The following is a 23689-nucleotide window of genomic DNA, read 5'->3' as shown; positions in this document are numbered from 1 at the left end:
TGTAGGCAGATACCTATAGAAGCATATTAGGCAGTTAAAAAGGTTAAGCGCGCACATGCACCTCTCTAACAAGTGTTTAACATTCTAAAGACTAAGCTAGGTAACTGTACAGATAATAAGGCTATCCTGCAGATAGCAGTTAAGGCTCTAAACAACATAGCTAGCCTGCACAGTCTAGTACCCACACTACTAGTCTTTAGAGCATACTTAAAAATTAACCTAAACTTTTTACTATTACTAGACATTATTACATAAGCAAGCGCTATATAAAAAGTAATAAAGATACTTTAAAAAAACTATGTAAAAGTAAACATTAATTATATAATTAACACTTATAATAGCTTTATAACATATAAAGTTCTTAACCTTCCCCTTAGCTTAAAGATTATAGCATAGAGAGAGAAGAAAAGCTAAACTAGCCTATACAAAATTAAAAGCATTAAAGAGAGAGACATTATTATTAAAAAAAAATAGCCTACTAAAGCTCTAATATACACAGGTTAAACTATACTATAAAGAAAAAAAAAAGATAACTTACTTATAATAAATAACCTAGATAAACTAATCTTTATATAAAAAGATCTTTTAAAGAAGAGGAAGAGAGAATAGCTCTATAAAAATATTACAAAGGTAGAACTAAAGCCTACTATAGACTAAGCCCCTTAGAATAGCAATGCTGTACTAGTGCAAAAGGAAAATATAGATATAAGAAGAAATAAAAGGCAAAGAAAACCTGCATAAAGTCTAGACTAGGTATTCCTAACTTAAAAAAAAAAAATAATTAGGCCTTATCTATTAAGCTCTATATAGATAGTGTAATTACTACACTTAAAAAACTATTTAAGAAATTAAACTACATAAAAATAAACACTTTAATTACTAATAGCACTTTTAAGGTTATAGCATATAACTTAATAAAGCATAAAGGTTAGATTTTTAACCTTTACCTTATATAAAAAGTAAAAGGCAAAACAACCTAACTATATAAGAAATTCTGCTTAGTGTTTACTAGCTACTTAAATAAAGAAAAAAAAAATCCTTACCTAGTTACTAACTATTTAAAAAATAAGCTAGAGACTACTCTTAGCTATAAAAGTAAGCTTAAAAGCTATGTACAAAATGTATTTTAAACTATGTAATATTATATAAGTATATATTTAATTAATAAATAAGCTTATGCGCACACTATACATAAAGCTACTAAAGGAGATGCGCTAAAGCTTTCTACTAAATATAATACTCTAGGTTGTACAATTCTTATATAGAGCTGCTAAATTAGGACTGTATTAGTTTAAGACATACTATAACTACTATAAAAAAAAGCTATATATACATATCTTTTTATACAACTTTTACCTTTTAATTACTAATAAAGGAGAGCACACTTTTAGTATTACTAGCCTATAGATAAATAACACTTTAAGCATTATAATAAAGAATTTTACGCAAAAAGAAAAAAAAAAACTATAAAAAGCAAAGTTTTATATAAAAGGTAAAACTATTTTAGTAAAAAAGCAGCCTATTAAGTTTAATAGTAGAAGAATTAAACTTACGCATAATATAGTAGTTTTTACTTAAAAAAGATAAGTAAGCTACTTTTATATAATTAACCTAAAAAATAAGGATGCTGCATAATAATATATTAAGTAACATGTAAAAGAGGTATACATTACATTTATGTGTTAACTAGAGGCAGCATTTAACTTGTCTATTACTGCACAAACTATAGACTCTTTATATAATAATATTAACATACTTAATGCATAAATCTAATAGTAGATAGATAATAGTAAGCGCAGTCTTACTTTTCTACTATTATAGCTTAATTATGTAAAGCTATTTATTTTTATAAATAAATTATTTACTAATAATAAGAACTTTAGCTTATAGCTAAGATTCTTAATTATATTAAGTAATAAAGACTATATAAAGTAAAGTAACTACTTTAAAATACTAAGTAATATTATACACTAGAATTCTACTAAGTGTAAAAAAGTAACTAGAAGTGTTTTTACTAGTAAACTATATAAAATAGTTAGAGAGTTTAATAATATAATTACACTTAGTACAACTCTATAGTAAATTATATAAACACTTAAACTACTACTAATTCTAGTAGTAATCTGCACAGATTTAAGGTCTTTATATAATTACCTTATTAAGCTAGGCACTACTAGTAAAAAGTAACTTATAATTAACATTATGTTACTCTATAAATTATATAAGAAAAGAGAAATTACTAAAATTAAGTAGATTAATAGTAAAAATAACTTAGTAAATGTATGTATAAAGAAAACACTAAACTAGGCTCTTTAATTACTAGTTTTAATTAACTACCTCTCTATCTAAATAGAAGCATCTGTAGACTAGCTAGATCCTGTGCGCAAAGATGCTTTAGACTAACTAGACTAATAACACCTTTATATAAGGCCTATTTTTTTTTGTTTTATTTTTTTTTTTTTTTATATTATACATAATTATCTTTTTTATTATAAGGATCTATTACTGCTAGCACTATATAAAAAAAGAAAAGAGCTAGAGGATTGTACAGTAAGGCTTAGAAAGTAAAGAATAAAAAAAAAAAAGCTATTTACATAGCATAACTAGCCTATCTTAATGCATAGCATTACTAAGGCAAGTCCTAATAAATAAGGTGGAGTAAAGGCAGAACATAATTAGATAGACCTATATAGATAGAAAGAAGGTAACACGTACAGAAGGTAACTTTTTAGATAAAAAGAAAAGTTACTAGTGTCTATACGCAGCAGCAGTGTTGCGGCCTAGATACAAGCAATTGCGCACAAGCAGGATCACGTATCTATGTTACATAATGCTTGTGCGTAAACCTTTATGCGTAAACATTTAGATATCCCCCTTTTCCTCTATATAGAGGAAAGATAAGAGTAATAGAACTAGAAACATGTTGCCCTTACCTTACCTACCTTATACGCTGTGCACACTGTACACTACTCTTACTCTTGCTACTTAAGTGCTTATACTATAAGCAGCTAGCTGTTAGAGCCTATTCAACAAAGGTGCTTATTGCTATAAATGTAAGCTTAGCCTTTTATTATTTAAACATAGTAATAATTGCAAATAGCTTTTTATTATGTATCTCCTAGTTTAGCTCTAAACTAGATAGGACCTTACTATAGAATAATATAAAGCACTAATTTCTATCTGCTTGTTTCTAAAAGAGGACTTCTACTACTACTCTATTAAAAGCGTTAGTTTTAATTTTAGTTTATAATATAAAGTTAAAATAGTAGAGTGTAGGTATACTTAGTAGCGCAGACTTTAGCTTTTTAAAAGCCACATTACACTCTAAAGTTTATATAAAAAAGGTAGTAGAGCTTTAAAGTGTAATAATAAGTTTTGCTACATAAAAGAATTTTAAAATAAATTACTAATAGAATCTAGTAAAGCTTAAGAAGGATTTCACACCTGTTACAGTAGTAGGCGCCTGCTAGTTGCGTAGCACCTCTACTTTCTGTAGGTTAACCTCTAGTTCTTTGTTTAAAAGTATATAGCTAAGATACCTTGTTTAAGTAACATAAAATTTACTTTTTCTAATCTTTACTTATAATCCTGCTTACTAGAGCCTTTCTAAGACTTTCTTAATATAAAGAATATAAGTTGCCTTATTTTTAAAGTAAATAAGGATGTAATTAAAATAAGCAATGTAAAAATTATTTAGATAGTTAATTAATATGTTATTTATATAGCGCTAGTAAGTTGCTAGACTATTACATAATCTAAAAAGTAGAACTTTACACTTATAGGTTTTATATTATGTCTAAAAGGTAGTACACTTCTTAGAGCTTAGATCTATTCTAATTTTATTAAAAGCTGTGTAAATATTAAACTTAGTAAAGATTACTGCCTTAGTAAGTCTTAATAGAAGTTTGTCTATGCATAGTATTAGATACATATCCTTGCAGGTAAGAGTGTTAAGTTTATAGTAATTAATGTAAATACAGAAGTTGCTATTTAGTTTCTGTACATAAAGGATAGGAAATGTAAAAGAGCTCTAACTCTGCTTAATAAAGCTATATTTTAGATTATCTATAACATATTTCTTTGTTGCCTCTAGCTCCTTAAGGTTCTGTTTATATAACAGACTGTAACTGTTAAAGAGAGGCTCTATAAGGATAATCTTGTTGTTATATAGACAATGTACTAGTAGCTAGTAAGCTGTAGTGTGGCTAAATACATCTTAGTACTAACAGTATTTAGATAGTAATTAAAGGTTTACTAATGCTTTAGTTTTATGTTTAGCGTCTAACTATAAAGCTTACTTATCTTTAATTAACTGCTTAATTTTATAAATAGAAGTTAAAAAAAACTTATTTTTTTTTCTTTTTATATTAAAATAAAAAGCATTTGCTAAAATTAGAGTAATAGTAGCTAAATAGACCTTCTTTAGACCTGTTCTAGACTTCTTAATAGATAGGCAGAAGAATAATTTAAGTGTCTTTAGACTGTAGATAATAGAAGATCTGTATAATTTTAGTAGCCTTAGCAAACTCTTAATGCAGTAGATTATTAGGCTGTATAACTGCTAAAATTAGTTCTTTTTTTATAGTGCGTTGTGTTATTTAATATTTAGCTCTACTTTTTTATTACGTGTAGGCTAGGTTAATTGCATAAGCAAGAGTAGCAAAGGTTTATAAGTAGGCAGATATTTACTAGGCTATATAATCTAATTCCTTTCTATATTTAAATAGAGTTTAAAACAATGTAACTATTTAATGCTAATAATGTAATCTTAGAAGCTAAGGTTTATAATAATAAAGAGGTAGTTTTAGATGCTTCTTTTATTAATTTGCATGTGCAGGCAGATATACTAGTAGACAGGGACTTAGATCTAATCTTAAAAGCCCTTAACTATAACTTTAAATAGTAAGTGTTAGATAGAGATATAAAGGCATTAAGATAATAACTTAGTAGTTAGTAAGTTAATAAATAAAAAACTATAGGCGCTAGTATTAACTAAAAAATTTAAATAAACTCTAATGCTTTTTAAATACAAAATAGTAGAGACTTAGAAGTATTTTCCTTTAAATAAGTGTAATAGATTAATGATTAATAATTTATACTTACTTAAGCTTAGAATAAAAAGTTTCTCTAGGCGTTGCTGTTTCTTATTTAGAAGGCATTTAAATTAAAATTATTTATGTCTATAAATTCTTTTTTAGAATCTTACTACTCTACCTTTATTTTTTATACTCTAGGGATAAAGCAGTTGCTAGTAAAATGTTCTAGTTTTCTATAATTATAATAGTTGCTAGGAGTTGTCTGTCTTTCTAGAGCAGGTGTCTAGCTAGATTGTCTATAAGTAATTAAGGTAGACTAGGGTACTAACAGAGGTGCAGGTCAGGGTGCACTAGAATAGTATACCATCTTAGATGTATTACTAGAAACTTTTTAAGACTAATCTGTACTAGGTCTAATAGTAGACTGTTAGGTAAAATTAACAGTTTACTCTAAATTAGCAGGGGTATTCCTTCTTTCTATGTTATAGGCTGTTAGGTAGGCTACTATAGTCTTAAAGAAGCCCTTCTAAGTGTGCTTAAAACCTAAGTTTAGTACTTTTAGGCTAGGTAGTATCTTTTCTTATAAGTAGAAAAACTATTTTAACTTTAATATAAACCCTTTAACAGCAGCACTAATAAAGTAAGCTTTAAAAGTAGAAAACGCTTTTTTTTTACTTATTTTTAAAGTTTAAAACGCTTATTACACCTTTGTCTCTTTATTACTAGTAATAAAGTAAGTTTATAAAAGCTTAATTATTTCTTTTATGTTTCTAAACTAAAAGTAATCTAATTTAGCTAGGTATCTAGACTCTAGGTATTTCTTTGCGATACCAGCAGTGTGTCTCTATACTAGCGCTATGCGTGCGCGCTTACTCTAATAGTAATCTGCATTAATGTTAAGTCTGTTTATAATAGAGGCTTACTATTATTTAAATGTAAGTTCTTTGCTATTTATAAGGTTCTTAATCTTAAGCGTGCGTTTAGTAAGGTAGCTTTAAGAGAGCTTAAAGGTGCCTAAAAGGTCTCTTACTATTAGAGTAGTAAAGGTAATTTAAGGCATTATTATAGGTAATTTAGTAGTTAGTAGGGGTTAATTAGAACTAATAGTTTTTAATCTAGTTAACTATTTAATTTATGCCCTTAATTAAGCAACTTAGTCTTTAAGAGCTACGTTACTCTAGTTTAACTCTAAATCTAGTAGGTCTTTAGCTTTAAGTCCTATAAAAGAGGGTTTAGCTGTTAAGGTTAGTAGTAGTTTAGTTCTAAGAGTAGGCATTTTACCTTAGCTGCAGCTAGAAAAGGTTGCAGTCTTTATAATAAGATCTAATAGTAGTTAAAAGTTAGGCATTAGTAGTTATCCTTAATCCTAATAAGTTATTAGTAGTCTCTAAGTTTCTACTTTAGCGCACTCTTTATAACTTTTCTAAAGGCAATCTTAATTATAGGGGATAAGAAGTTCTAAACCTAAAGGCTTTAGTTAACAAAAGGTCTCTAAAATTCTATCTATACTAACTAAATAATTTAATGTAACAGTGTGTAAGAACAGCAACCTAAACTAAATTAGACACTTTTTAGAGTTAGACATAGTTAAATAAATAATTAATGTAATATTATTAATAAAGCTATTACTAGCAAAAGCAAGTTTTCTAATATAATGTAACAGCGCAGGCAAGACAATAGGTCTAAATGCAGTGGGAGTCCACTTAGAGGCATATAGGAGTGCGTGGGGACTCTAAACCTGGGAATGCTAATAACACCTATAGGCCTTGTACGTAGGATATTAGAAAACTACTAAGCTAGCTACAGGGGCGAGGTGCGACTAAATACATAAGGGAATAGGGGTAACCGCAGGGGGCTGGGCAGAGTTGAGTCAGGGTTGAGCCAGGGTCGGAGCCGATACGGGGACCCTTCGGATAGGATCCGAGCGACCTGAGATGGAACGATTCGTAGAATTGTTACATTATTATTATCTAGCTTTTATAAGTTAGCTATATAATTAGCTTAAAAAAGTTGTCTAGTGTGTTAGTTACTTATTATTTTTTAAAAAACCTTATAAATAGCTACAGCGCGTTGCTTAGAAAGTGTTATGTTTTATTTAAAAGCCTAAAGCATAAGCTGCATTTAATGTTCTTTTAACATATTTAAGTAGTATTGTTAGAAATGCATTAGTGTAAAAAAAGTAGTGTAGTAGGGTCTTAGCAAAAGTAAGCAACTTAGGTGTGTAAGCAACTTGCCTATAAAGTACGTTAAGTATTACTTTACTTATAAGCTTATTTTATAATAACGTACTTTACAGGCAAGTTGCTTACACACCTAAGTTGCTTACTTTTGCCAAGACTCCACCCTAACAAACTTAATTATAGCCTATAACAACCTACTCTAGCACTATATAGTACAGTACAGCCTAGAATATTATTTAGATACTACTTTTACTTCTTGCTTACATGTTTGTGTTTTATGCCTAGTCTAATTACACTGTCTGCAGCGCCTTTAGGATAGCTTACCTACTTTAGCTTACACCTGCTTCTTTGCCTTCTTTCTATTACTACGCGCTTTAAACTCTTTTAAAGCTATTAAGCGTAGGCCTTTTTAAATTATTAAGGTTTTTTCTACTTTAATTTACTTTCTTTTATGCAATTTACATTACATAGTAGCTTTATTAGCTGCTTAAAGCTTAGTAATTTTCTATTACACTAACACTAGCTTATATGTAATTATTACTGCCTCTTTTAAAACTTTCTTAAATACTTTAACTATAAAAGTTAGTAAACTATTTATAACGTACCTAACAGGTTAGCCGGCCACACAGGTTAGCCAGCCACTTTTACTAAGCCCCTACTAAAACCACCCCATTCTCTTGCAAAACAGCCTACTTTAGCCTTATATAAAGTAATACAACACAAGATATTATTTAGAGTCTACTTTTGCTACTTACTTACATGTATGTAAGTTATGCCTAGTCTAATTACACTGCTTACATTGCCTTTAACTTAGCTTACTTTCTTTAGCGCGCACTTACGTCTTTAGCTTTTTTCTATTACTACTCGCTCTAAACTCTTTTAAAGTAGTTAGACAAGCCTTATTCTTAACTATTAAGGTCTTTTTTGCCTAAATCTACTTTTTTTTATGCAATCTATGTTATATAGCAGCTTTATCTGCTGCTTAAAGCTTTATAATCTTATAGCCTACTCTATTATATTAATGCCTTAAATAACTATTGTTTACTTTCTATTGCCTTACTATATTGCTGTTAGCTGTCTTTATTTCTCTAAAGCTATAATAACTACTCTAGTTAATATCTAGCCTATTATAAAGCTTAACTTGTTAAAGTTATACCTGTCTTTATCCTAGATACTGTACTTAGCTTTTATGTTAGCTACTAGGCAAAACTAGCCTTAGATAACCTCTAGATCCTTATAAAGTACTTTTTTATAATTATACTTATAATTAAACTTTATTATAAACTTAGGGCAGTGCTTAACCTATATACTAGTCTAGTTTAAGCTAACCTAGCCTAGATTGCGCTCTGCAGGCAAGGAATTAGCTATATTAGCTATAGCTGTAAGCCTAGGGGGAAATCTGCGCGTAATAAGCTTAAGTATGTACTTAATAACTACCTTCTTTTTAAGATTAGTTAGATTTCTTAATTTAAGCTAGCATTCTGCTTGTAAAGGCTGTCTAGCGCGTTAATTGCTTAGTGTTATGTAAAAGACATTATAAATAGCTGCAGCGCGTTATAAGAAGAGTTTTAAGTTTTACTTAAAAGCCTAAAGAGTAAGCTGTATCTAATGTTCTTTAGAAGATTTAATCTAGTGTTGTTGTTAAGGCATTATGTAGATAGGTAGAGTTTAGTAGGGGCTTAGCAAAAGTGGCCGGCTGACCTGTGTGGCCGGCTAACCTGTTAGGTACGTTATGCTTTTAAATTCTTATCTTTATAAGCATTAATTATAACTTAAGTTTTAGAGTATTACTTAGGGTTTATAACTACTAGGGCTTATTATATATAGGTAGTAGTAGTAATAGAGTGCGCAACTTTATATTAAGGCCTATTATAACCTGTTATAAGTTAACAGAAACTAATCTAGGGCTTTAAAACTTTTCTTAGATATTACTAAAAGTAATTATAGCATTATAAGCTGCTTTAAAGCATAGTAGGAACTTTATTTTTATAATATAGGTAATTTAGTTGCGCATAAGGTTTTTAGCTTAGTGCTTATACGCTTTTTTTAAAGAAGTAAAACAACCTACATTAAGTAGCTGTAAGAAGTGCAATAAGTAAAAAAGCATATAAATAGTAATAATCTTATTATTTTTATAGTATTACTAGAAATAAAGTAAGTTATAGCTTTTATAGCTATTAATAACTAGCAGACAGTAGCTGCTAACAGTACACTTCTTTATATGCGCGTTAAAGTGCTTTAACTAGTCTAAACTAAACTAATTAGTAGTCTAGCTGTGCTTAGAGATTATAATAACTTAATTCTAAAGTAGATTTTCTTTTTTATACTAGTTTAAAAAGTAGTTGCTACTCTAAAAAATAATAAAAGGCAAAATAGCCCACCCTTTAGCATTAATGCCCTAGATAGCTGTTATCTACTTCTAGTTACCTAGCTAGACTGCTTTTAGCTGTTCTTATCTCTCTAAACTTGTAATAACTGCTCTAGTAGATATCTAGCCTTTTATAAACCCTATTTTGTTAAAGTTGTATATGTTATTATTCTAGATGCTATACTTAGCTTTAATATTCTCTATAAAGTTAAACTAGCTTTAAATTACTACAGAATCTTTATAAAAAGCTCTTTTATAGTTATACTTATGCTTAAACTTTACTTTAAGCTTTAAGTAACACTTAATAAATATATTAAGCTAGTTTATGCTAATATAACTTATATTACACTTAGTGTAAGGCCGGATGTCCCAGAAAGGGCTAGTATAGCCTCACCTGACCTGTTTGGAGGTTGTATGACCTGTGCTTCGTATATAAGCATGAATCCTGACAAGCGAAGCTTGGCAGCGATTCGTCTCTCTTACAATACACTCCTATCTTTCTCCGAAAGCTTGCTCTCAGTGCTATCTGTGCTACTTACTATCCCATCTTTACAGGTTAGAATTAAAATGTACTAGTAGTAGTTCTCTAGCAAATCTGCCTTTTAGTTTATTAAAAGTAAACACTACTTAAGGACTTAGCGCTAAGAGGATAGACTTCTTCTTACATTACTAATAGCCTTTCTTAGCTAAACTTTAGAGTTATTAGGTAAGCTAGTGTAAAAAAGTAGTAATCTATAAAAATCTTTTTATAAAGTGTTAGTAGTAGTTAGTAAACCTTAAAAAAATCTAAATCTTCTTTATAGTTCTAGAGATTAGCCACCTTTAGATAGCTTTAACTTAGTCCTTCTTTATTTAGACCCCTTTTAGAGTAATAACAAAGCCTAGGTACTCTACTTTATCTATGTAAAATTTACATTTTAAAAGCTTAGTATATAGCTTATGCTAAAAAAGCCTAAATAGGACTAAGTAAATATGCTTTTTATACTTAACTTTATTTTAAAAGTAAATAAGTATATTATTTAAGTAGATAATATAACATATATTAAGAAAGTCTAACAGCATAAAGTTAATGTAACTTTAAAAGACTACTAGAGCGTTTATAAGTCTAAAAGGCATTATAGTGTATTTAAAATAGCTATAGCAGGTCTAAAAAGCAGTCTTCTACTTATCCCCCTTTTTAATTTAAATGCAGTAGTAGGTGTTACACAGGTCTAGTTTAAAGTAAATTTTAGTGTAGCTTAATTAATCTAAAGACTCTCTAATTAACAGAAGAAAGTGTTAGTTCTTTACTATAATAGTGTTAAAGCCCTAGTAGTTTATGTAAAGTTAAAGTGTTCTATTCTTTTTTTTTATAAATAAAACAAGGGCCTCTGCCTTTAATGTTAAGCAGCGTATTTATTCTTATTTTAGGTTTGTCTAGATATACTTTTATAAGACTTCTACCTTAGTAGTAAAGAGACTATAAAAGAGGCTATATAAAGGTTTTTTTTTTTATTTAAGTTAATTGCAAGCTTGTGTAGGCTATAGTTAGGCAGAAAAGAAGTGTTATGTTCTAAAAATGCTCTTTAAAACTTTTTTAGGTATACTAACAGCAGCCTAGGCTTCTTTAAAGTTAGTTAGGATGTGTAAGTAATTACTATTATAAACATATTATTATTAAAGTTTATTAGTACTTTTATAAATGCCTTTAAGCTGTCTAGACTAATCTTCTTATAAAGTTAGTAGTGTCTTTAGAAATAAACTATCTTATGTATAAAGTTAAAAGTTAAGTTTTATTTTTTTTAGCTAAGGCATGCCTAATATTATACTATAACTAAAGATTTTTATTATAAAAAAGGTAAATTTACTTACTTAAGACTGCCTTTTACTATTCTTAATATAGTAAAAGATGTTAGCCTTTTCTATAACCTCTAATAGCTGTCCTTTTAGAGATATAAAGGAGCTTAGGTCTACTAGGTTAACTACTACACCTGCTTATTTAGTAAGGTCTTAATCTAAGAAGTTTACCTCTGCCTTAAAGTTTATTATAGCTTAGTAGTAGTAAGAAAAGGTTAAACCTTTAATAGCTTTTAAAAAAGATATAAGTGTTACTTTTATAGCACTAGGCCTAGCTCTCTAGGTACTTGCTGCTGCTGCTTTCTGCCCCTCTAAGTATTCTACCTAGCCTATAAGACGCAGGGGGGGGTGTTCTAGAGCACAGCTTTTCCTGCTAGGTTGTTCTTTTTAAGAGGGCAGTTTCTTTACATATAGCTCTACTTATAATAGTTATAGTAGCTTTTTTTTTTCTAGTCTTTAGCTTTTTATGCCTTTTTAGCCTCTAACTTCTAAGGCCTAGCAGCTATAAAGTTATAAGGCTTTATATTATTTCTTTAGTGTTAGTTACTTTAGAGTTTTTTATAACTTACTTAGCTTTTTAAGGGGTGTTCTGCTTCTTTTAGAGGCCTTTTACTACCCCTACAGTTCCCTCCTGCCTAGAGGACCTGCTAGTGCTAGTTAGCCTCTATCTCTAATTTAAGAAGACTACTTTACACTCTTAGTTAAAAGTCTAGCCTGTACTGCACTTTTCTATCTAAGGTAAAGAAAAAGTTATATATTAAGTTTTAATTTAAGTTATTTAAAGCTTTAATAAAGTTAATATCCTCTTACTAGGTTTTAAAATAGTTAAGAAGTTTAGTAAAAGTTTAATTTCTTTAATTTATATTTTTAATTTTTTACTTAGCTAAATTTTTTTTTTTAAGCATATTTAAGAAAGCTTAATAGTGTTTCCTTTATAAAGCTTTAGTGTAATTAGGTTAGGTAGTTAACTATAAAGATTACATGTACTACCCTATCCTAATAGTTGCAGGGGTCCTCCCCTAGGTAGCGCTAGCAAAACTCCACCTATAATGCTGCATTTAGGAAGACTAAGAAGTTTTAAATGTATTCTTTATAGCTTTTAATATATGCTTATAGTTACTTATAAGACTTTTCTTTAAACTTTAGAGGTTAGTTAGGCTTAGGTAACTATAGCCTAAAAGGGGTGCCTACAGGAGCAGCTGTTCTAGGTGGGAATAATAAGGGTTAGCTAGTAGCTGTCTATAGGGGGGCTGCTAGCCCTAGCCCTACAGGGGTTAAGTTATTATAGAGGGAGTTATAAGGCCTTTAAAAAGATTATAATATTTCTCTTAATTAGTTCTTTTAAAGTTATTTTAGTTTTTTTCTTTTTTCTTTTACTTTTTTTTTTAGTTTTTCTTATTAGATCTTAGTATTTAGTTAGGTAATATTACTTATTATAATCTTCTTTAAGAGTGTCTTAGCCTAAGTAAAGAAGTCTAAGGGTGGTAGTCTTTAAAGGGGTTGCGCAGATGTCCCCCCTTTATTAGGTAGTCTGTTTGTAGAGGGAGTTTATAAGTTTTATACAACACTAGCTTAAGTAGCAACAGTTATGCTAAGTATTATTAAGTAAGTAAAGGATTATATTATAAAAAATAAGGTATACACTTTATAATTAAAAGGTGTATTAACTAATAAAAGTGTAACTATAACATAGAAGTATAATTAGTACTTACTTAATTCTTAAAGCAATCCTTTACTATCTAAAGAGGGCTTCTACAACTAGCTATATACTTCTCTAGAGAGCCAGGCACAGCAGCGCGGGTAGCAACAGATCTAGTATGCTGTAGGTCCAGTTCAAAGTATTACCTGTCTAGGATGCCTAGCTTTTTAGGCGAGGTAGGCATTATCTAGGAAGTGCGGGGTTAACAGCACAGTTTAGGAGTTGTCCAGGACTGCCTAGTGCAGTCTAGGCCAGTCTACGACAGCCTAGGAAACACCTGGATAGCCGGTCGTTACATTAAATACAGCTTATACTTTAAGCTTTTAAACAAGATATAAAACTTTTAAAGAAATATGCTATAGCTATATATAGAGTCTTATAAAAGATAATAAATAACTATAGCACTAGATAACATTTATAAGCTAATTCTATAGCTAAATTATAAAGGCTAGGTAATAAAAGAAGCAGGTAATTATTAAAACTATACTTAAGCTATATGCGTAAAGAATTTCCTCTTAAATAGCATTTATAGCTAATATAGCTAATTTTTTACGCGCTAAGTGTAATCTAGGCTATGTTTACATAAACTAGCCTAGTATGTTTGTAAAGTGTTATTTAGAGCTTAAAGTAACATTTAAGTGTAAGGATAACTATAAAAAAGCTTTTTATAAAAGTTCTAAAGTAATTTAAAGTAGGTTTAGCCTTATAAAGAATATTAAAGCTAAGTATAGCATCTAAAATAATAACATGTACAACTTTAGTAAGACAGGCTTAATAATTAGCTAAATATCTTTTAACTATACTTATACTTAAAACTTTACTTTAAGCTTTAAATAACACTTTATAAATGTACTAGGCTAGTTTATGTAAATATAGCCTAGATTACACTTAGCGCGTAAAAAATTAGCTATATTAGCTATAAATGCTATCTAAAGGGAAATTCTTTACGCTTATAGCTTAAGTATAGTTGTAATAATTCTCTACTTTTTTTTATTACCTAGCCTTTGTAATTTAGCTATAGAATTAGCTTGTAAACATTACCTAGCGCTATAGTTATTTATTATTTTTTATAGAACTTTATATATAGCTGTAGCACATTTTTTTAAGAGTTTTATGTCTTATTTAAAAGCTTTAAGTATAAGCTGTATCTAATGTTCTTTTAGTGTGTCTAAGTAGTATTATAGGGAATGCATTAGTATAGGAAGAGTAGTTTAGTAGGGTCTTAGCAAAAGTAAGTAACTTAGGTGTGTAAGCAACTCGCCTGTGAAGTACGTTAACGCTCTATAACGCTCCCTTAATAATCTAGCTAGCTAAGGAGATTATTATATGTTACTATAAGCAAGAAGAGGTTAAGAAATCTTACTTTAATTGCTATATAAAGGCGACAGTGTTACAGACGCATAAGCTTAAGGTTGCTAAGCGTAATCTTAAAGAGATTACATAAGTGTTAAAATTACATATAAAACAACAACAAACTAATTGTTGTGTTGTACAAGCTAGTAGGACGCTCTGCGTAAAAGATGCGTGCGAAGCTGTTATTGCGCGTAACAATAAGGATTAAAAGGGTGATCTAAAGGCTAGGGTATCTGCGGAAGCAGAGCCTTCAGCAGTGCCCCTAACACCTCCCCCCTTTGAAATTATTCAGTGGCAAATGCTAAAGACTAGCTAAAATACATGTATTTTACATACCTAAGCGAAACCCCTTAAAAATATCTATTCGTTGTACGCTTTCCTAAGCTTTAAGGTAGCTCTTTGCGACGCTTTTATGTTGAACCTGGTTTTCTGGTTGAACCCGGGAGGGCCAAGGGGACCCTCACCTTGGCGCGTGGGGCGAGTAGTATCTACTTTATGACAGTGCAACCCTTTTCTAAGTAAGGTTATAAACGGTTGCATGGGTTAGGAAAGCCACTCTCCATGGGTTCGAGAATAAATTGCTGCCGTCTCGCTATTTTTGGTGCACCGAACCTCCTTTGGTTTCGAAACTGCATGTGCGTGGCACAGCACAGTATGTTCACCCCCAGCGGTTCACCACCCCAGCGGAAACAGGGGGAGACACGAATCATTCTATCCCAGCAAGCAGCCTGAAAGGCTCGATGAAATTACTGCTACTATAGAGTGCATCGTTCTCGGGACGTTCGCGGGACGTTAGGAACGCTTAAACTAAGTTGAAAGTCAGGGGAGAACTTGTCACGCATGTCTACCGTCCTAGGATTGCGGTGTCTCTCTATGGCACGTGGTGTTTATCCATGGAGATCACGAAACCTTAATTGGCCGTCGTCTCACCTTCCTAGTTGATCGAAGGGTATGGGTAGGGCGGCTCCTGGCATACACTGCCCATTTGCGAAGTCAGGCGGAGTTCGCGGGGCTCCGTGCGTCGAGTCCCTTGTATGCCAAAGAAGCAGTCATATATAGGCCCTATAGCCTACTTTACAATCTTCTTAAGGTAACTCGTCTGCTTTCTGTGGGATCTCACACACCACATCTTCTTCAGCCTCATACGATTTGACCGTTATACGTTGATCAAGAGTCACAAATAATGCAGGTCTCATACTATACCGAAGATCAACATCTCATAGAACGGACCTCAGAAAACCCCCAGGATTCTCCGGCTTGGCAACGTGCAGAGTGCCCCACATCTTCTTCCAAGGATGCCATAATGCCTCATGAATCACAGAAGTCTCCCCCGGACAACGAAGCAGACGGAGGGCTCACATCCTCCAACGCCATGAATATGAAAGCGACCTCAGTCGTCAGGATTGTCGAGATAGTGCCCCCTGAAACCCCGAAATCGACTCGACCAGGATACACGACTCACGGCTCGGCGACATCAGTGGAAAGCGGGACGTCCTCTGACCCATTCGCGGATGATACATGGAGTAGCATTAGGTCAAACGACAAAGGTGTCTTATGGAGCACCAGCACTCCAATCACACCCCCGACCACTAGAGGGAGCGACAAGCCGACGTTGGTCGCCAGCCCTGAGTCTCCATTAGCACGAAAGATAAAATCTACACCGGGTGTTGTTGGAGATGCTACAGGAGAATACAGCACTCACGGGCAACATAGCGAGCCGTGTGAACCTCGATATAAAAAGATATTCCGAAACGCAACACTACCAATGGAAAATTGTACGCCACCCACAGCGTGTGCATTACTCTATTTTGATAACGTGAAACAGTGAATGCTGCTCGTGAGGCCCTTATTAAGGCTTCCAAGTTGGAGTTCTACAGTCAACCAAATACCTCATTCGGATTCCAGAGCAACGAGGATACCACCACTGCAACGACAAATGGGCATACAACAAGCGTTAGTCAGGGGGCTGGGAAAAGAGTAACTGCGACCCGAAAAGGGAGAGCTGCTTTTAGCGATGTCCTTGATGCTATCTTGCCGTCCACATTGCAGCAAAGAATCTCCGAGAGCATCAATTCCAGGAAATGTATTGCTTCACTTGTCAAGAACCCCGGTAAAAAGTGCAATTGGTCAGCGAAAAAATCGCAGGAGGCTCCAAAACGGCTGGAGATACTGGCCAGCAGCCTTGCACACAAGGACTATGACACTTTTCTCCCCAATCTTGAATCATTGCTTGCATCGGTTCTCTGTGGGACTCACTACAACTCAGCCATGCAGCCAGGAAAATTTGGGAGCCTAGAGAGGTTCGTTCAACAGCTTTTGCAAGCAGAAAGCTTCACCATTGCATCTTCAAACGTCTTGTTCGACTCCGAGCATGCCTCATTCCTTACATGGGCTGATACTATTTGCAAGATAAAGCTGGATATTCGTCACGATGCCTACATTAAACCCGAAACGGCCACCGCAGAAGAACTACAGATAACGGGGATTTCCACACCAACAGAAAAGCCCACAGTCTCGGCAGCCTCCAAGGCGGTGCTGGGGTGTATTATCCCTTTTGAGATCCATCAAAGGATCGCTGATGATGCCAGTAAATGTGTCGCCTCTTTACCAAAGAAGCCGGGGCAGAAGTGTGGGAATGCGGCAAAGGGACCCAAAAACGTTCAGCAGTTCCTTAATGCCCTAACGAAAGCACACAAACAACATGACTACCAGTCATTTCTAACCTGGCTTGCTAGTCTCACTGCGTCAGCCCTGTGCGGTGTTCATATTAAGCCTGCTGAAAAACGATCTGAGACGATCAAAGAGTTGGTTCAAAGACGATTAGAATCTAAGTCGAATCATTCCCTTATTACAGTCGGTAGCGTCAGCTGGGATGATTTCACTACTTGGGCCGAAATCATCTGCAACTCAACTGAAACTTCCGAGTGCGACACCAGTTCTGCTATCAAGGCCGAGAAGAAAGCGGAAACCCCCAGTGATATAACAACCCCTCCTAGATCTAAGGCAGAAGTGAAGTCGCAAGATAGGGAAGACAGCCATGTCGAAGTTCCGATTCAGAGACCGAACCCTGTGAAACGCGTGACCTCGATTCCACTAGCTGCTCAGAAAACCAAAGCTTTGAAAAATAACGAGCCGTCGGAACCAGATGTTGCGGATTCGCCTCTTTCGGATATACCGCTTAGACATCAATCTTCACTGCCTTCTACATGGGACATTTCCCCACTTGGAAAATTTCGGCCCTGGCAACCAAAGAGGACTAAGGGAAAATCCGTCGGTCAAGTCCTGCAAGATCTTGTCCGGAAAGATCTTTCGGCATATGAATTGAAATCTGGATACATTTACATCTTCTGGTTGAAGGGTAAGTTCGGCCTCCTGAAGATTGGATTTACGAAAAACGTGGATCGGCGTTTGAAGCAATGGGCCAAACAATGTAAGCAGGAATACCAACTCCACAAACGCTCCTGGGCAGGAGAACTTGTTCATATACCTCATGTCAGCCGCGTGGAGAAACTCATCCATGCCGAATTCAAGGATATCCGGATGGTAATGACGTGCGAAGGGTGCGGCAAGGAACACAAGGAGTGGTTTCAAATACCCGAGAAGCAGGCAGTGAAAGTCTTTCAGAAATGGAAGGACTGGGTGCTGCGGTCTCCTTATGGCGAATCTACTGGAGCCTGGAAACTGAAGCCTGAATTTGCAAAGGAGCTTGAACAAGTTTGCCGTCCTCTGGATCCAGTGTCGACGAATAAACCTTCACTTCGGCCGAAAAATGCGACCCGCAGGTCGAGCAGAAGACTGGGAAAGCGGAAGTCGAACGCCTAACCGAATGCTTGCCCGCCCTGATGTAGGATTTCCATGTTTGAGAGATTTCGAACGCGCATGTATTTTCTCTGGTTCTTTAATGACATTCATCTCACCTCGAATGCGAAACGAGCAGGACGAGCCTAGATGGACACATGGGCTTGTAGATTGGGCTGGCCCTAATCTACTGCTCGGCACATCCCTGCCTCCATTCTGCCCTGGCTTAGTTCTCTGTTATCCTATGATGCCGCCCCTAACCCGGGACCTAAATATAATTCTGTTTCCTTGACTTCAAATTACAATTGTGTTCTGTGCATTGCTTAGGAAGCTAATCCACAAGTTCGCTGACAGTACCATGACATCCATTTATTTAGGTTCATCTTATTCCGGCTGTAGAACACCCCAAAAGATAACGCAAAAATCGTATTTTCGAAGTGCTGGAACTTGCAATGAACTGAGCAAATTGGGAAGAACCCCAGAGTAGAGTGTTTATCACGTGGATCCGACATTAGTCATCTTACCTCCAAACGTCCCCACACTTCCACAAAGACAACCTTCATCACCGTGCATCTTAATGGCCCTTGCAACCACTATGGCTGCTGCCCTGTAAGATTTGTTCATCCTTCAATCCCGTGCTTTCAGGTCATTTCACCGACTGAACGAATAACGCACCTCGCTTCCGCACCCCCTGGAGCCCACAAAGCCCATGGGTCCATCTAAAAATCATTCAATGCCTTTGGCTCTAATAGCGCCACATCAAATACTTTAACTTCATGTTATCTTTCTCTCTATCTGGATGATGTAAATTCTTTTTCTTTTTTTTTAATAGCAAAAACCCCTAAATTTATTATCAACAAAAAAGCTAAAAAAAAAAAAAAAAGAGACGATGTTCTGCATCGGCCGGCTACTTAAACGTCAGAACTCACATTTCGAGTGATAAATCTCGAAAGACTTACGAATCGAACCCGGGGCTAGCCGATGGCAACGGCTAATTTTACTAGGAGCCGTCAGTTCAAGTGTGCGATTGCCGAGAGAGAGGATGCACTAACCCACTAAACCACCGATGCTGGATTTACTTGATGATAGATGATTTCGGAAATTAATCAGTATACATAAGCCCAGAAAAGGTCGGTTTTTTGAAGAAGAAACTGAGAAGGGAACGAGGAAAGAGACAGATCGCGGGGAAGGTACGCCGCTAGTTTCTTCTCCAGCGTGGAGAACTCGGGCCGAACTCACTTGAAGAAAGCATGCACGTGGTTTGATGTTCTCCATCTACCATGGAACCCTAGCACGGTTTGATATTGAACCCACCACATTTTGTCATAACTCTGTTTACTTATTTGGCCTACTTAAGCTCAGACTTTATCCCCTCTCGTCAATCGTGAAGGCCTCGAGCGTACGATAAGCTCCTCAATTGTGCTGCACTAACATGTAGCCCTAGCAATAGTACGGCTTCTCCCCACACACCACTGCCCACATCGTCATCGACATCGCCTACCGAACTATCGAGACTGCTATACTTCATCCTACTATCTGACCGAATCCATATTAACCGGTCTCCATTGCATTCAGAACCTTCGCTACTCGAGGGGGGCTACAGAGTCCCGTCAAATCCTGGCCAAACTATACCGCTAGCATGTTGGGCGAGACTGAATGCGCACTACTAGATCGCTCGCCAACTCGCTGCGCACGCTTGCATTTATTTAAGGATTCATCTCAGGATTCATTTTTTTCTGCTGATTAGGTTGAGTTTTAGTAAAAGAGAGACATTTAAGAAATCGTTAGAGTTAGATTGACGGCGGTAGTTTCATTCCCAGACACTCCCGCATCTGGAAAGCAACAACCAGAAGGAATAACACCTTCGCGCACACATGATGCGTTTGTCCCCGTGCGATTCGAGGTTGAAAATCACGGATGCAAGAAGCATGAAAGACGGGTAAGGGCAGTGGACATATGGTGCTCTAGTTCTAACTTAGATCCTTCGATATATGGAGAATGAAGTATGCATACGGTTTCGTATTCTTATCGGATCCTTCTATTAGGTCCTGTTTTATTCCAAGCTTCCTTCATTCCTTGTGCACTGTCTTTGTGCTCGCGATGCAGTGCAAGAGAGTTGACATGAGTGCTTTCCAAGATCCCCAACGCTGCACATACGAAAAGCAAATTAAAGTGAAAGTCCAGGCGCTGGATAACTGGCAGTGAAGTGCTCTTGGCATGAATCCAAAGTACATTGATCCAACTTGGTATTGTTCGAGAATCATGGCCAAATGTCACTCCTACTTCTCGCCCTCGCATCGCCAAAAAAGGAAAACTAGCACGCGTGTATGCCTAAAGGACTCTCTACCCTTGTCGACCACAATGCATCGAACGGTGGGGCTTCCTGGAATGCAAATCCTTCAGCCTAGCTGATGTCGCAGGATTACCTTCACTGGGGTAAAGCCCCTACTTCCGAAAACGGCCCCAATGTAAGACATGTCCTTGACAACAAGCTTTACGCCCGGGGACATCGCTCCACAATCTAGTTTCGACATCTGTTGCTAGAAAATATGCGTTTAATGTGCGAGTTTAGAAAGATGATTGTTGTGATAGTTGTTAAGTCGTGTGCGCCAATGCGCTGGCCATGACTCTGTCCAAGGTGATTCGCTGGTCGGGATTCACCTCCAACATGCTTGCAACGACGTCCCTAGCCAGTTCCGGGATTTGGCAAAGGAGAGTGTCTGACTCGGGGTTGAGCTCCATGTCTATATGGAGTTAGCGCCTGTGCAGTACCACGAATATCGCCATGTTCTTAAGAACAAAGCACATTGTGATTCTTGTGGTCAGTGCTGGGAGGGTGAACCTACTTGCATGTCGAACTTCATGCAGACCTTCAGCGCCACAATCGAGATCCTCCTCCCTTTCGCGCACGTACTCCTGGAATGTTTCATCTTCTGAAAGCGCACCGACAATTGCCTCAGGTTCCCAAGGGTAGACGCCAAGCCACAACCTGACGAAGATGATTCCTAAGGACCATACATCGGCGGCTTCGAGATCGTAGAAAGATTCTCCATGAGTTTCAGGCGCCATGGTGATGGGTGTGCCGACCCAGTTTTCTATGCTGAAGATTTTGTGATGAGAAGGAACTAAGAGACATGTTAAAATTCCCATAGTTCAAAAATGAGGCGTAGACAAACCAACATACCATTCCCTTGTGTACTGCAGATGTCGCTAGTCTGCAGTAAATCTCGCGACGCTGCAGCACTGCCAAAATCGATGACTTTAACAACACCATTCCGCGCCACCATAATATTCTCAATCTTAAGATCGCGATGCGCAAGTCCACGGGAATGCATATATGCAACAGCATCCAGAACCTGTCTAAATAAGCAACTAACCTCTTCAAACCCCCATTCTCTCCCCTGCCAGGTATCATGATCCAAAAGATCCAACAGCGGAAAAGGGACATGATCCATTTCCATAACCCAGGCACTGCTGTCATTATCGTAATGTAGTGAATGCGACCGAGCTAGATTTTGATGCGAGAGCGAATGACCTATCCAGTATTCGTGATGGATTTCGTGGGGGAGAGTGTGTTCGGGGTCGAAGCGCTTGATCGCGAGGGAATTCGTTGAGAGGTAGATTTGCCCATCGGTGCCTTCGCCGATGCTTGATTTTGGATGGCGAGCCGATTGCTCAGAGGCTAGAATGTTGTAGATATGGTTGAGGTCGACATTTTTGGAATTGCATTGCCAGGGCAGTGATTTTGTTGGGCGAGAATGTAATAACAGGAGTCCAGGGATTACGAAAAATACCTTGACGCCCCACATGATATCGACGGCAGTTGTGAGTTTTCCGCCGACTTGCTCTAGTTGTTCTAGTTGTTCTAGATGTTTTTGTGTCTGGCGAGGCGGTGTAAATGGCCACCGATTTCTGTCTGAACAATGGTGCGAGGTACCCGACCCTTCCCTGAGGACGATGAGGTTAGCCCCAAAACCGCATAAGCCAATATAATCAGAGCCACAGAGAGCGTGAGCACGTATCTGAACATATAAGATTGATGCATAAAGCTGAAGTAAGCAAGCATCAGACTACTAACTCATAACCCCAAGTAGTGGTCTTCGAACCTCGGAATCATCCGAGACGACACGGTCCAATTCCAACGAGAAGATAATCCCCGAACTCCACCAGGCTGTGCCAAACCCCGGCCCTCGCCACTTTAGTCCTGAGTTTGGTGAAAGAAAGACGACGATGCCAACCCTTTTATATCGCAAATTTGCTAATTCCGGTAATGCAACACAAGACCTTGTACGAGTTCAAGTAAAGAGTGGCAAGGTTGGTCCAACAATTAGTTCCTTCGGTATGCGACGTCACCCAATAGCAAGCCTGCAATCCCCAGGCGAGGATGTTGTCAGGGCGCTCGCACCGAGAGAGAGTCGAAACTTTGGATACTGACTGCGCCTTCATGATCCTGCGGTCACGCGGTAGTGCCTTGCCTAAGATGTGAGAACTTACTAGCGACGAGTGAATCAGGAGGAAGCGTCTGATGCAGCTGTGTACTTTTGGTCGGCCAGTGCGGGACCAACGATGTGTCGGGGGTTGTTGAATTCTAGAGGTTGCGACGTGAATATAAAGCCCATAGACTCCCACCGACCGAGAACTAGACCTTGACACTCAAATCTCTTCAAAAATTCTTCACTTCCTTTCCATACATCCTTCGTTCTCCTTCAATCTTCAACCATGAAGTTCTCCGCGCTCTTTGCAAGCACTCTTCTTGCTAGTACCGTCTCGGCGGCCGTCATTCCTGCCCCGGCGGCAGCAGGTGTGGTTGCACGTGATGCGGTCGAATTCTCCAAGCGCGAAGCGGTAGCCAGCCCGCCCCATAAGACAATCAAGCGGGCTCCATGGAAGAGGAGTCCGCCGCACAAGACTATCAAGCGGGAGGCTTCCCCTCCCCACAAGACCATCAAACGCGAGGCTTCCCCTCCTCACAAGACCATCAAACGCGAGGCTTCCCCTCCCCACAAGACCATCAAACGCGAGGCTTCCCCTCCCCACAAGACCATCAAACGCGAGGCTTCCCCACCTCACAAGACTATCAAGCGTGAGGCTGAACCCAATGCTAGCCCGCCGCACAAGACTATCAAGCGTGAGGCAGAGGCTAGCCCGCCTCACAAGACGATCAAGAGGGAGGCATCTCCTCCTCATAAGACCATCAAACGGGATCCATCTCCTCCTCACAAGACAATCAAGCGGGACCCGTCTCCTCCTCACAAGACGATCAAGAGGGATCCCTCCCCTCCCCACAAGACAATTAAGCGTGAGGCTGAACCCATTGCTAGCCCACCACACAAAACTATCAAACGTGAGGCTAGCCCGCCGCACAAGACCATCTAGATGGAGTGGAGCACCTTTGAAGGGCGAGAGGGAAGCTGGGGGG

The 23689-nt window shown here is 36.6% G+C and overlaps 4 protein-coding genes across 4 annotated transcripts; 3 read left to right on the top strand and 1 right to left on the bottom strand.

The window, feature by feature from the left end:
* Positions 1–15775: 15775 nt before the first annotated feature.
* On the top strand, positions 15776–18294 carry BDR25DRAFT_314062 (uncharacterized protein; the record flags this gene model as incomplete). Its single annotated transcript, XM_033691424.1, has 2 exons — positions 15776–16247; positions 16298–18294. 2 exons carry the CDS (start codon positions 15776–15778, stop codon positions 18292–18294), a joined length of 2469 nt encoding a protein of 822 aa, XP_033547708.1.
* An 865-nt stretch (positions 18295–19159) lies between these two features.
* On the top strand, positions 19160–20897 carry BDR25DRAFT_354792 (uncharacterized protein; the record flags this gene model as incomplete). The annotated part of the gene is made up of 12 exons (XM_033695371.1): positions 19160–19206; positions 19249–19289; positions 19381–19460; positions 19492–19536; positions 19563–19603; positions 19661–19874; positions 19941–20022; positions 20079–20218; positions 20275–20448; positions 20500–20643; positions 20679–20738; positions 20796–20897. The coding sequence occupies 12 exons, from the start codon at positions 19160–19162 to the stop codon at positions 20895–20897; spliced, it is 1170 nt and encodes a 389-aa protein (XP_033547707.1).
* A 337-nt stretch (positions 20898–21234) lies between these two features.
* BDR25DRAFT_158423 (kinase-like protein) lies at positions 21235–21842 on the bottom strand (the record flags this gene model as incomplete). The annotated part of the gene is made up of 2 exons (XM_033683995.1): positions 21235–21365; positions 21470–21842. Coding segments are annotated over 2 exons (504 nt in total), but the record flags the coding sequence as incomplete, so codon positions are not given.
* Positions 21843–22989: 1147 nt separating this feature from the next.
* BDR25DRAFT_314060 (uncharacterized protein) lies at positions 22990–23646 on the top strand (the record flags this gene model as incomplete). Its single annotated transcript, XM_033691423.1, has 1 exon — positions 22990–23646. One exon carries the CDS (start codon positions 22990–22992, stop codon positions 23644–23646), a length of 657 nt encoding a protein of 218 aa, XP_033547705.1.
* Between the last annotated feature and the right edge of the window lie 43 nt (positions 23647–23689).

The sequence above is a fragment of the Lindgomyces ingoldianus genome (genome assembly GCF_010093535.1).
Source record: "Lindgomyces ingoldianus strain ATCC 200398 unplaced genomic scaffold BDR25scaffold_15, whole genome shotgun sequence".
Taxonomy (NCBI): Eukaryota; Fungi; Ascomycota; class Dothideomycetes; order Pleosporales; family Lindgomycetaceae; genus Lindgomyces; species Lindgomyces ingoldianus.
Note: the sequence above shows the minus strand (reverse complement) of the source record. Positions and strands in the feature narration are given on the sequence as shown.